Consider the following 14,146-nt stretch of genomic DNA (forward strand, 5'->3'; position numbering starts at 1 on the left):
TATCCTGGCCCTAGAAATGGCCAGGGTTTCAGAAGAAAGCTTCTGAATTGTACCTTCTCTAATGGTGAGTGTTACTTCTTGGCTTTGTGGTAATTTGGCATAAGCCCATTAGAACAATCTTGTCCTGTTATGCTCAGATACCAGAATTATTTTTTCTGTTCTTCCTAAGTTAATAGTCTTCAGTTTATTCCATTTCCATGTCAGTCCAAATGGAAAGCTGCTCATTTTTTATGCAACAAATGAAATGAGAAGTGAGATCTTTTTAATCTGATTATCAGAGATGTGTTACTGTGCAATTTGAATGATAACTCAAAGAAAGAAAGATAGCTGTGTTTAAATCTGTTTTATGCTTTATGTTTTCCCCAAAGAAAATGGAGTTCAACCATTAATTTATAGGCTAGTTAGAGTATCTGAGATATGCAGAAGCCAAAAATACTTGCCATTTAACACCCTGGAGTCATGCCACAGTATGTATAGTCACTCCTTCCTTTAAAAAATGGCAGTATTTCTTTATAGCTGACTGATTACAGCCATATATATATGGCATATATATACTATAACACTAGTAATCTGTCTTTCCTTCTACTGTAGCGTATTCCCTACCTTTTACAAAGAAATATACCTAAGGAATGTTTACATACATATGTAGCTTGATCCAAAAGAAATGTCTCCTAATTATTTTCATGGAAACTTCGACAAGTACAAAGAGAACAATAACGCTACTTGATAGAGCAGATTCTAAGCTACAAAACACTCTTGTTCAACACAGTCTCTACCATTAGCTATGCGCTTTCAGCAGTGATGAACAAAAGCCTGCATGCTTTGCTCCTCAAAATCTGCTACAGCGGAGGTGACCCACTGTCACTGCCACCACTGCTGAAACACACTGCCCACAACCTCATTGTGCTCACATCTACTGTTTGGGCTCCATAGATGTTCAGCAAGCATCAGTGAATGTCTGGGGGTGCCATTTTTTTCCAAATGGAGGAGTTCGCTGCCAGACCTTCAATTCATACATGCTTCCATGTTAGACGTTATTTAGTCAGACTGTTCCTCTACTGCCATCTGTCTCACAGCAATAAAATGTAACAGAGTATTGGCGGGAAGTTTCAACCCCTACTGCCCTATTACAAACATCTACTACTGACATCATAAAATAGGAGGCATTAACTTCACTTAGGAAAGCTGTGCAGCATAATCACAAGGTGTGATGTCAACCAGAACGCTGCATTGCTCATTGGAAATGGTGGAGAAGGGGTTCTGAAGTCTTTCTGCCTATAAGACAAACAAGGTGGAAAAAGATTATGAGTTCTCTGATGAATAGATGAGGAGTGTGCAGGTTTGCTTGCTCTTGAGTTATCTACTCAGTGAGGGAGCTGTCTTTGTATCACTTAAAATGTGCACACAGCACAAAAATATGCTAAGTACTGCATAAATCGTATCTTAGCAAGCCATGGGCAAAGGCAAGATGCTAAGAGGAAAGGCTTCCTCTGTCTGAAACCTGGAACACACATTTTATTAGTCTCTCTGAAAGGTCAACCAGATCTTACATAGTATTTTTTATTTTCCTGTTTCCAGTTCAGTCTCCAAAAGAACTGTGGTGATTCTATTTTGTATTGACATATAGCAGAAGTTAACCAAGTATAGCATACATGCCATTTGCAGCCTGAAAAGTCTTGATAACACATAAATGTAATTTGTAATTGTAATGTGATAACTGAGATTCCTTGTTCCAGATTAATTCCTTTGTAAAGTCAGTAGTATGACTACCAGTTCTTTGAACAACATTTGCATAAGGAATAGCCTCTCATAAAAACTATTTTCATGTTCTGTGCTATTTGATGCTTTTGAAGGAACACGCCATACAGTCCTAGCAATATGCTGGCTTCTGGTCAGTTCACAAATGTTACACAAAGTACACATTTAATGTCTTTTTTGTTTCCTTTAGCCTTCCTGTATGGTTTATGCTACACAGTTCCTCCCCACATGCCTTTAAGCTCCATGTTAGCAAAGCACTCTTGTTAGGTTGGTAATGGTAACTTGAGAACTACAATTTCAGTTTAGATTTTTAAAAAAGAGTTTTAAGACACTCAGTGAAATGTATTCAGTTTCTATCCTTCATCATCACAATTATACTCTTTTTGTGAAGAAATATGACAGCTCTCTGCTTGCTGTTTCTCATGAAGAATACATACCTGAACAAGATGGATTATGGTTTTTCAAGATGAAGTGGATGTACAGGTGCCTTTGCTGTAGCGCCCTCAAGTGGAGGAGATGAGCAAAGGATTTTATCCCACTTTGCACTATTAGAAGTTTGAAGTGGATCCATACCCCCATTTTACACACATCAAATAAGTTAGGTAGTACTGCAGCCTGCTTGGTGGATGGTAATTTTTATGGGCCACGTCCTTCTGCACAGACCTGTCAGTTGACCTAAATCATAATCTGTACTGCTACAAGCTGTGTAAATGGCATGCTTTTATAGCTTTGTATTGGTGTTCTTCAGTCCCAACCTTCCAATGCCATCCTTCCAATCATTATACAAAGCTCTTAGATAGAAAGAGGGCAACTTGTATGGTGTCTGCTTAATACAGCTGCAGCTCTTGAGTTGAATAATGTCTTAGTAGAGAATAGAGTCTTCAGAAGGATAAGATCTCAGTATTATCCTAGTTGTGTTTCCTTTTTAAAGTGAGTGTGTATATATACACGACTATCTGTGCACAGAGATGCTTACACTGTAACTCATAGTAGTTGCGTGCCACTAATCTGCTTACCTCTTCTTTTCTGTAGCCCAGATGATTTACTGAATGCACTGAATGAGGGTATCAGCCGTGCTGATGTGATCATTACATCAGGAGGCGTATCTATGGGAGAAAAGGTATGCTCAATTTAAGTACAAGTTACTGTAATGTTTATAAGAATTCCAAGCCAGAGTCTGTCACCAGAGCTTCTGCTTTTCTATTAAAGTTTTCTAAAAAGGGGTCATTTTCTTTTTTTCTTTCTTTTTTTAACATTTAAGTGTGAATAATTAAGAAAAAAGCCCTCAATACTATCCTCATTTAATTTGTTCTTTTTATTGTACTGTAGTAGGCATAGAACAAAAGGCTCTTGGTGTGATTTGCATTTTTTTTAACTAAGGAATTATTTATATAGCTATGATGACAAAGGTGATAGCTTAATAGCACATGAAGACAACAAACTTCTTTCTACTCTTAGAGCAGGTAAAATTTGGGTAGAAGAAAGCTACTTTGCAAGTACTTTGAAAAGCAGCTAAGTAAATGAATAGTTCTTTCTTATTCAGTGTATCTATTTCCTATATGTGCCAGAGCTGTATCTGTTACAAAAATAGTTTTATCACATTTTACTCCAGATAGTCCTACAGAGGCAATACATATGAGACACAGTGAGCTGATATATTTGCCTTTTGAATCATTAACAGAATTGTTGATTGAGTTCCTGTTGGTAATCCCTGTGCCAAAACCATCAAAGAAAATAGGGATACACAGATGCTGGTGGGGCGTAGATGAACCTGCAGGACATTTATTAATCATGACTTATGCGAAGGAAAACTCAGATTACTTTTTGATCCCAGACTGAATCTGTGAGTTTGGCAGGTAAAAGAAACATCTCTCCTTTTATAAATAACAGATACTAAAGTCAGCCATTAGGAGATGACAAACATGAGTGCTGTTTTTGTCACTTTTCTGAGTAGAAATCATATTGTTGGATACGTCATGGAAATGATTAACAAATTAAACCAGTGCCAATTACTTTAAATTCCATTATTCCTCTCAGTATTCCTAGAAAAATATCAAAGGCCAAGTGTTGGTCTTTAAATTGGGAGTGTGGTGACCTAGTACAGACATGGGAACTCTATATAAAGAGCCTAGACTGCTGAATGGTCTTCAGGCATTTACACATTCTGGCTAAATTCTCCCTAGACTGAATTTTAGGCAACCACATAAAGTCAATGAGTCCTATATTCCACTGACAGTTCTCCCTCTGATACTGAGCATTCAAGATTTTTAATGAAATAACTGAGCATTCAGTAACTAAATAGCAAATAAAAATATGGTTAATGCAATCAGTAAGTGAGAATTCACGCCTGGCTGAAAAAAAAAGTTGCTGCTTTCCAAGTATTTGAACAACAACAACAAAAGAGGGAAAAAATGGGAAAACTGCAAGGGAATTTCAAATTTACTACTTCCAAAGTCTGTCTTAACAGGTGATTGTTATGTCCTGTGTTGTAAGTCTCACTAAACACAACAGATAGTATACTGAATCTCTAAGCATAGCAGTTTTCACTGTAAACTGAATATGTAATTCCAGTTTTCTTAACTCGATCAATAGTATTTATGCTGAATTGTTTTTGAACTATTGCAAAAACTACCCACAGTTTTTCCTTTCTAAGAAACTTAGGATAGTTAAACCTGACCACTGTGAATTATGCCACATCCCCAAGAAATTACAATAATTACAGTATCCTGGAAAACTATGATTTCTACAGTGCAGTCTTGAATTCAAAAGTACTAGGAGATCTCTTATTCTGCCACTGGACAGCTTCTGTGGCAAAAAGTTAAATAAACTGATGATTTTAAGGCTTAACTTTGAATCGTAAAGGCTTTTTTTTCTTTTCCCCATCTTTGACAGACAGAATGTTTTAGGAGCCTCTATGACGGGTCCTTAAAGATTCTGTTGCTGCAGCTGACTGTTAAGTAAATATATTACTGTGTCCTTGTAGAGTCAGGTTTGGCACCTGAAATGAGTCTGTTCTTCATGTCTAATTTTTGAAAATGCTTTCTTTCAAATGCTGGAAATCCCCAATTGGACTGTAGCACTTTCAGGATATAGCAAGTCTTTCATCTTCACTTGGTATCAGTTAATTGCATTGAACACTTAGATGATGTAAGCCACTTTGATGTTACTTAATTGATTTTCTTTTTTGTAATTTAAACAGGACTATCTTAAACAGGTGCTGGATATTGATCTTCATGCACAGATTCACTTTGGCAGAGTTTTTATGAAACCAGGGTAAGAAATCTTTTTAATGAGGTAGCATGGACAGAGATCATATTGAGGAGCAGTACTGCCTGTGTATCTGAATTTGTTCATCTGTGGACAGTTTGCTCTGAAATATTGTCCCATTGTTAATGCTGCTATAACCACTAGAGCAAAGGGAAGCGGAGTCACTAATGTTACAAAAAGTAACATAAAAAATATAAATATATAATATAAAAAACAAATACAGCTCTGTAACAGTTTAATCTTGGTATAACTTATTGGTTGATTTAGCATCTGACAGTAAGACAGAGTGATTTTTTTCACTTATTAATTCATCTACTCTTGCATATTTTCTCAACAGAAGGAAAATGACCATTTGTTTTATTTTCTAAATATTTTAAATAATAATGTAATAAGGTTCAGTCAAAGTCCAGTGCAGATCATAAGTTTTCCTTTTCCATAGCCTGCCAACAACTTTTGCAACTCTGGATATCGATGGCGTAAGAAAAATAATCTTTGCACTCCCAGGTAAGATGTTTTGTAGATTACTTTTGTTGCTGTGCATAGATGACAAGATCTGAAACAGAACAGTGATGTTTCACAACACCCATGTCTGGTGTTCTTACTCTTGTCATCAGAATGTGCTGGTTGGGATACAGGGCTTATGATTTTTTCCATCCAACAATTTCCTTGGCTTTTGTTAATATGCTTTGCAAGGGTGGTTTTTCCCACAGTTCCATCCACATTGCAGATAAAGATTCCTTGAATGTCAGCACATCCATTCTAATGTTTTGAAAGTGTTGATGAGATCTAGAGAGTGCCTAGGAATATGTCACAGAATTGAAGTTGTTTCTCATGTTCATACTTTGGAACATGAGAGGGCAGCAGTGCTTCAGCTCCTGCATGCCGGAGAAAGTCAGTAAGTTCAGAGTAAATATTTATTTGGGAATCCATCTACAAATCTCTGTTCCCCTTAATTTTATTCTTCTTGCTTTGTCTTTGCATAGATTTCTGACAACAAGGTATCCTTTTTTATTAGCTAGTGATGTTCAGATGTCTCTCTACTGCTTTCTGTCTCTTTTTTCTCTCTCCTGCTTCAGTATGTGTTCACCGGGTCAGAGATAATGGAACGTATCTCTCTCGTATTTACATTACAGCTGTCTTCTAGGGAAGACTAGATGTGTAAGACAAGAGGTGTTTGACGGAAGTTAGTCATACACCTCTCTTCTGAGTCAACAGAAACCATATAAAGCAGTAGAACTGTCTTCAGCAGTCATGTTAAAGTTTCTTGTAACTCTGTTAGGGAATGGAAAGTTATTAATACCTATTTTTCCATTGGTCTTGGAAACCTTAATCATGAATCTATATCCATATGATCTTGGACTTAAAACTCTGCACAATAGGCGCTGGCCTCACCTCAGATAAATCTAGATGTAATAAGAAAGGTAGCAGGAGAACAGAAGCAAATGTTAGGGCCTGAGGAATGCAAAGCAGCAGTGATCAGAGCAGAATTTCAGGACACCATTCGCCAGAGTATGGCTTTGAGGGGTTTTACTTGCCACATACCACCTCAGACATAAGGACAGTTTCCTGTACGCAGCATGGAAAGCTCTTTAGAATCGTTGGGGTATGACTGTCATAAAAATACAATATTGCTTTCGCAGAGGAAATCAAGAGGATTTCACCACCATTCTTTCTTTCACTACCATTCTTTGTCCTACAGGCAATCCTGTGTCAGCTGTTGTCACCTGCAATCTCTTTGTTGTTCCTGCACTGAGGAAAATGCAGGGTATCCTGGATCCTAGGCCCACCATTATCAAAGCCAGGGTAAGAAGCTTGTCCTATGTTTGAAAGTTCTCTCAAGTTGTTGAAACAATACTGTACGAGCTCAAAAAGACCGTCTTGTTTGGGGGATCTGAATGCTCGACCAATTCTGACAAGCTGAAGGAGTTTTACAGAAAACAGAGGCATAGACTTGAATCTGTTAATGTTAATATGCAGTCCCATAATTTCTAAAAGTGAGTGGCCAGCTGGTGGAGTAAGATATACAGATAACAGATGCAGCTATTTGCCAGTCTGACAGGGAGGACATTTCACTGTTAAAAACATACATTTGTTTTAACCTGTGGAAAAAAAAAATAGAGAGTGATCTGGAAATACTTAAAGAGTGAGGTAGTTCTATATTAGAAAGAACAAACTTCAAAGTCTTTCTGCTCTTGAACAGATTGTTTATAGAAGTAATCCACATGACCCCCACCTACGCAATGTGAATTCTTTAAACTGTTAACGCTACTCTAGTAAGAAACAGTGCATACACTAACTCTTTAATAACTGTCCTTGAGTCTGTATGTGTTATTCTCGTATTTTTGCTTTAAAGAAGGTACCAAAGAAGAGATTACCTTTTACAGTTTTTCTACTGTTCTTGGCATTGCAGAAACTTTTCTCTTACTGCTCATCCCTTGTGTCTTTCTTACATGCTTCCTCAGTAGTCCATCTTTTTCTTTATCTCATGACTAAAGTGTTGTAAGACAGGCAGCAATTTGTAACATTCCAGTTTTCAGAAATGTGATGCTCCAACATGACCCTCATGTTTGCATATATTTTCCAGTGTGCTTCCATTAAATTTCACTTTGAGCAATCTCCCGTACAGCTTTTCGTTTCAAAGACTGGTCATATCCCTTTTGTCAGGACTAGCAGCGTTTTGAATGTGAATAAATTTTTTATCTGTACAAAATGTAAGCCAGAGACTAGAAATGATAAAGCTTTTTTTCCAGAGAGATAGTATCTTTGAACTCCCAGTAAAAGAACAGCTTTGGAATATTCCTCTTAATGCATGCAGACTCCAGCATACTCTTTGATATTCTAATATCATAGTTGTATCTCCCTTAAATAGTGCAGTCTCTACCTCCTACAGCCTTTGATCTTCCTCTAGACACCATGTAGCCTAGAAATGCAAGTTTTTTAAAAGACTGTTATTAAGGAAAAAACATTGAGCAGATGATTCCATTATCCTAGACAGTGATATCTGAATACATGGCATTTTCATCCTTTCTTTGCTTCTTCTACAGTTATCATGTGATGTAAAATTGGACCCCCGCCCAGAATATCATCGGTGCATACTGACTTGGCATCACCAAGAACCACTACCTTGGGCACAGAGTACAGGTTAGTGCCCAATTACACAAACAGACAGATGCAGTCACAGGTCCTGTCAGACAACCAACAAAAACCCACATGCACATGTATTTTCATATAAGCTTTCTCATGCAGACTGATTTTCTGACTTGTGCGCATCCATGTTTACAGTCATGCTACCCAGTCATGATGTTGAAATTCATGCTGTGTCTTACCAACTTAATTGTTAAAACTTTCTTTATCAGAATAACCCACCTTCGTACACACACACAGTACACCTGTGTGCTTTTTGTAAATACTCATCTGTGCTTATTTGCACTCAGAGGTACGTTACTTTTTACTCCTACTAAATAAACACAAGTTGGGCCATAGATAGAAACAATTCAGATGAAGAAGTGTGATTCTAACTGAACTGGAGAAGAAGAAACAGCAGTATATGTTCTCTTGGCACAGACTAAGACCTCTATTAATCATGTTTGCTATCTAACGATGTTTTTGGATATTCAGCTGCAGTTCAAATAAACACTATATGTGAATACTTTATCTGTCTTGTTGCACATCACTTCTTGCCTTGCTCAAACAGACTGTGTGGAATGATTTCTCTGTCAATCCAAAAGTTTGAAAGACAAGAAACTAAGGGTCATGATTTACAACTGTGTTTTCATTTTTTGATAGTACAACCAATACTATACTGTTTATCTTCACGGTCTCTTGTATAGCTCGGTATCCCAAAGAAGCCCATTCTTTTGAGTTGGTATATTTAAAGATGTTCTAGATTGTGCTGGTTTTAGTCTCCATACAATCTGAAGTAGATACACGAATTGAAAAATGAAGTAATTTTGATAGGATTAGAAACTCCAACATTAAAGTAATTTACAACAACAAAAAATAAAGCACGGGTACAGACCTAACATAAGAAAATGCGGAAGACTGGATAGGAAAGTAATCAGCAAAGGAACGAGAGTTTTGAGAATTAGAACAATAGAAAGCTGATCATTCTCTTCATAATTGTCTGTGTCTACCCACCTTTGAACAGATATATTGGAGTTCCATGAATATGTTAGCATATCTTTATAAGAGCAGCTCTTGTTTCCTATCTGGTATGTTGCAGCATTTGAAATTAACTAACTGAAAAATTAACTGAACTTTTTCTCCCACCCTTCCGTAGGGAATCAGATGAGCAGTCGTCTGATGAGTATGCGCAGTGCCAATGGACTGTTGATGCTACCTCCAAAGACAGAGCAGTATGTGGAGCTTCACAAGGGGGAGGTGGTGGATGTCATGGTCATTGGAAGGCTATGATGTCACCAGCAAGAGTGAAGATTTGATGCATGTCCACATATCATTGACTGTATCCTGTAATATGCAACGGCACAGCTAGTTTTTCTGATTTGGATAAAAGTTGATCAGTATAGTCAACATCTTGAATTATATTTCAAATGGAATTTAAATAAATACCTTTTAAAAAAAAACTTTAAAAAGAAATCTTAACAAAGAAATTTATTCTGATTATATCAAAGCAACTTTTTCCTTTCCTTGCAATTGCTTTGTGTGTTCAATGCTAGTTCTAATAGCGGTAGCTTTTAGTAGACAGCAGTAGGTGCCTGCAGAACTTGTGTTTTTTCTCATCTTTAAGATACAACTACTTATGCTCTTAAAACAAGGCTGTCTGCTTATTTATACTAGCGTAGACAACACTTGGATTTCCCTTATCAGTATGCTTCATAACCGCTTCACAGAGAGCTTCTGCTTGTTCTTTATCTTGTATCTCGTGTTGATGTGCACAGTGCCAAAAGCAGAGTGGCTGCACTGGGAACCCAATGAAGCCCCGAGGTTTCCTCACCTCGCTGTGCGTTCAGGGATCTCTCTTGTCCCAGCAGCCACCCAGCTCAGTACTCTTGGGCAGTAACTGGATACCTTTTATTTCAGCAATCAAAAAATTGCTTCCTTAAGTGCTGACAGCCTTTTTAACCAATACATTTAAAAATGTACAGAACTAAAAACAAAAAAAAAAAAATCAAAGACTGATCTTGTACAGATATTAGTGTTACCAGCATTCGTGTGGAAATTAAATGAGCAAAGAAATAAAACTGATGTTAAACAACTCTGTACCATAACATTTTCTGTAATGATACTGAAACTTAAATGAATAAAAAAAAATCCTCAATCATTATTTAAAATTTCAATTGTTTAGCGTTGTTGTTTGAACATCAAAAAGAAAATACTGTTTTAAGAGATATTTGGGGTGAGGGAAGTGAACAGGAGGAGTAACAGGAGAGAAGATTTAACACATCTCTGAGAAGTAATATAGAGCATGGCTTATTTTAATGAAAAGATATATTACATACATAGGAATTATTATAGGCAAATACAAGGCAGCATATACAGTGAAAATGGGAAATTTATAAAGGAGACTAGTAACAGCAATGTGAGAGAAGATTGTTTATGCAATCAGAAATACTAGACAGTTATAAAAGAGAGATGCAAGGAAACCTAGCCATGAATATCTTTGGTGTTACTGGAATAAAACCATTGCTCAGCATGGACATGGCTGAGAACTGGCTCTATGCTATGCTATGCATCACTCCATTTAAACCATATCTTGGAATCGTAACACTTAACCACCATGGTAATGAATAAAGCATGTAGCGGTTAAAACAATCAAGATTTTTTTTTTCAAATCACAGATAGTAGAAACTGTTTTACCCATCCTAATGTGTTTTTTAATGCTCTCTTACCAGTATTCAAACTTCTATTTAGGAAAATGAGCTTTACTCTTTCTTTCTTTCTTTCTTTCTTTCTTTCTTTCTTTCTTTCTTTCTTTCTTTCTTTCTTTCTTTCTTTCTTTCTTTCTTTCTTTCTTTCTCTTTTCTCTCCTTTTCCCGCTCTTTCTCTCTTTCTTTCTTTCTTTTTTTTTCTTCTTGTCTTTCTTTTTCTTTCTTTTCTTTCTTCTTCTTTCTTTTTTCTTTCTTCGTGTTCTCTCTTCTTTTAGCTTGTCTTGTCTTTTTCTTTCTTTCTTTTCTCTTCTTTCCTGTTCTTTCCTTCTTCCCTTTTTTCTTTTTCCTTTTCCTTTCTTTTCCTTTCTTTCTCTTCCTCTTCTTCCCCTTTTTTCTTCTTTCCTTTCTTTTCTTTTTTCCTTTCTTCCTTCTTCTTTTTCCTTTTCTCCTTCCTTCCTTCTTCTTCCTTTCCTTCTTTTCCTTCCTTCCTTCTCTCTTCCCTCTTTCCTTCCACTTTGCCTTTCCTTCTTCTTTTTCCTATTTCTACCTTTGTCCTCTCTTCCTTCCTTCCTTCCTTCCTTCCTTTCTTTCCTTTCTTTCTTTCTTTCTTTTCTTTCTTTTCTTTCTTTTCTTTCTTTTCTTTCTTTTCTTTCTTTTCTTTCTTTCTTTCTTCTTTTTTTTCCCCTACAAACTTTGTAGTTTTCTTCTTCTCATATTGTTTTCTTCATCACCCATACATGGGAATTATCATGTATAGAAACATAGGCAGTGAGTCTTGTGAGTCCCTGTCATCCAGCTGGGGAAATCCTACAATGACCCGCAAACAACTTTTGCATCTTGGCCAGCTACCAGAACTTTGATTGTACTGTTAGATGGAAAACATCATACAAAAATAGGCCTTTTCTAAATACTAATTTCAAGACCCTAATTATGGAAATTACTACATTAATTCTGTCTTGATATTAAAATATACTAGACATGAAATGTCTTTGATCTCTAGGTAGTTATTAGAGATCTGTGTGACTCCAGAGATTACTAATTAGCACAGAATGTTTAGCTTTTTTTGATTTTGTAGGAGCTGAAGGAGCTGAAGGATTGCATTTAAATTATACTGCAAATAGACAGCACTTAAGGACAACATACAACTGGAGTCACCTTGCAGTTCTGTCCTCCTCATCCTGCTGCTCTGCACTGAGTGTTAAAGCTTATCTCTTTTGACAGGTGTCAGTCCAGATGTGATGCTACTTGCCTCATAGACTCTGAAGACAGTCCCTAAGCTGCAGGCAGCCTATATATACCCTGTGCTGACCGTGTAAGTTCACAGAAGCTGGTACAGTAGCAGAGTTAAGGGCTGACCCACATCCTGTTTGGGAAAACTCCCCAGGCTTTCTTCTGACAGCACTTTCAGGGCAGGAACTACACCTGGGAGCTGAGATTTGACAACATGGCATCTTATTTTGGGTACCACACACCAGGCTAAGATGGCCTAGTACTTCTATGGCCCTCCATTATCTTCTAATACTTCGTTTCTCAAAACCAGCATTGAACAGTTTGTGAGGCTTTCAATTGGTTAAGAAAAATACCCACTAAAAAAGAAAAGAAACATACCACAGGAGTGTTTGCTTACATCACAAGAGCACTGAGATGTTTCTGAGTAACTGTATTTGCACTTTACAAAGCAAGACAAATACAGAAAGAAGAACGGTCAGATAGCAAAAAGGAGTTTAGTATTGGTTCCCATTAGGAACTATGTGGGAGAGTATTAAATGAGGAGTCAGAAACCAGTGCGGACTATAAAGCCAACCAGTAGACGGGTCTGACATGTAATGATCCTTACAGTCTTCTTAACTAACAAAAAAGTAAGAATAGGAAAGAAGTGGGTAGATGTTAAATGCTTGTGCGCAACATTTAAAAAAAAAAACAAAAAACAAACAAAAAACCAAACTATTTTTGTTTGCATGAAATTTGAAGCAGCATGGAAGTTATCATTCATGCTGACACTTTCCAAAAACATGGTAGTTTCTTTGCTAAACTTGCCAACAAGCTGAAGCCAATTGGCTTTATTCACATTAGGAAAAAAAAAAAATAAAGGAAATTTTAGCACTACAGGTTAGAAGAGAAAGGGCCTTTATGCATATAGTCAAAGAAAGCACTGATCAAAGTCACAGCTAGAGAAGAAAGAAAAAAGGGGGCGGGGGTTGTTGTGGGAAGATGTGCAGCAGCTGATGTTAGTCAAAGCTATCATCTGTGGAACAAAGACAAAATACAGTTTCTCACAGCAGTATTTGGTCAGTAGGTTGTGATTAAGTGCCTTAACCTCACATTGAAGAGCACGATTTCCAGCAACTGTAACTACTGAATGGTTTCACAAACCCCTTCACCCTGCAAAAGCTATCCAGTCAAAAACCAAAGTATTTACACCCTTCAACATGATGCTGCCAATAGCTTAACTTCTATATTTACTCAGAGTAAAAAAAAAAAACAAAACACGTTGTTTCTATCATTTTCTTCTGTGGATTTTTTTTTTTCCTGCTGTGAATTCTTCAGAGTTAATCTTTGTTTTGCAATAAGTATATCCCAGCCTCCACCCAGAAAGGTGAGTCCCCATGCTAGATTTAAAACATCTATGAAAATAGAGACACTTTCCGGCTAATTCAAAAGCCTGTGGGGTTTACAAACATTACAACATCATGATACTCTGCTAGTTGCATGTGTTCTGAAAAGGGCTTAGTGACTCATATTCAGCTTGTCCTGTGCGTTCGTGCCATATTGCACACAAGCTGACAAAACTCTTAGAATACAAAGCCTTCTGAGGGCAATGCACACATGCTCAGTGGCTCAAACTGACAAACTGGTCTGGCTGGGGTTACTTGCTCAGCACAGCACTGCATGAAGACATTCAGCATGCTTTGTCTTTATCCAAAAATATGCATTTGCATGGATCCAACTTGGATTTGAAAATACCCCTAGTTTTAAGTGAAGAAAATGACCTCAGCAGAATTAACTACAAGCAAAACTGAGGATTGGTTGTATACCAGTAACTCCACAATTAATCTGAACGTACCAGAGAAAGTAAATGCTCTAACATGATCCTGATAACCAGTGATTTGAAACTAGAATTGACACAACTTCAAGGAAAGTATAAGAGGAGAGTTTTCTGGAATACAATTGTATAGCCATGTGAAAACTACCTTATAAACAGCAGCAGGTTATGATTTCAAAACCTTGATTTATTCTCTTCGTAGTGAACAATGCTGGATTGTAAGAATCATATCCTGAAGCACTTGTATCTA

General features: G+C 37.0%; 1 protein-coding gene across 27 annotated transcripts in view; it reads left to right on the forward strand.

The window, feature by feature from the left end:
* Positions 1 to 10,316, forward strand: part of GPHN (gephyrin) — a 242,589-nt gene extending 232,273 nt beyond the window's left edge. For 26 of the 27 annotated variants that reach the window (XM_015864840.1, XM_015864845.2, XM_015864844.1 and 23 more), the window contains 6 exons: positions 2,791 to 2,878; positions 4,958 to 5,031; positions 5,465 to 5,529; positions 6,725 to 6,828; positions 8,070 to 8,166; positions 9,305 to 10,316. In XM_015864840.1, the coding sequence (XP_015720326.1) occupies positions 2,791 to 2,878; positions 4,958 to 5,031; positions 5,465 to 5,529; positions 6,725 to 6,828; positions 8,070 to 8,166; positions 9,305 to 9,438 (562 nt within the window). In that variant the 3' untranslated portion in view covers positions 9,439 to 10,316. The remainder of the gene's footprint in view (positions 1 to 2,790; positions 2,879 to 4,957; positions 5,032 to 5,464; positions 5,530 to 6,724; positions 6,829 to 8,069; positions 8,167 to 9,304) is intronic. The other variant, XM_015864861.2, reaches the window with a different exon arrangement.
* Positions 10,317 to 14,146: the final 3,830 nt, after the last annotated feature.

This window comes from Coturnix japonica, chromosome 5 (assembly GCF_001577835.2).
Source record: "Coturnix japonica isolate 7356 chromosome 5, Coturnix japonica 2.1, whole genome shotgun sequence".
In the NCBI taxonomy this organism is placed as follows: Eukaryota; Metazoa; Chordata; class Aves; order Galliformes; family Phasianidae; genus Coturnix; species Coturnix japonica.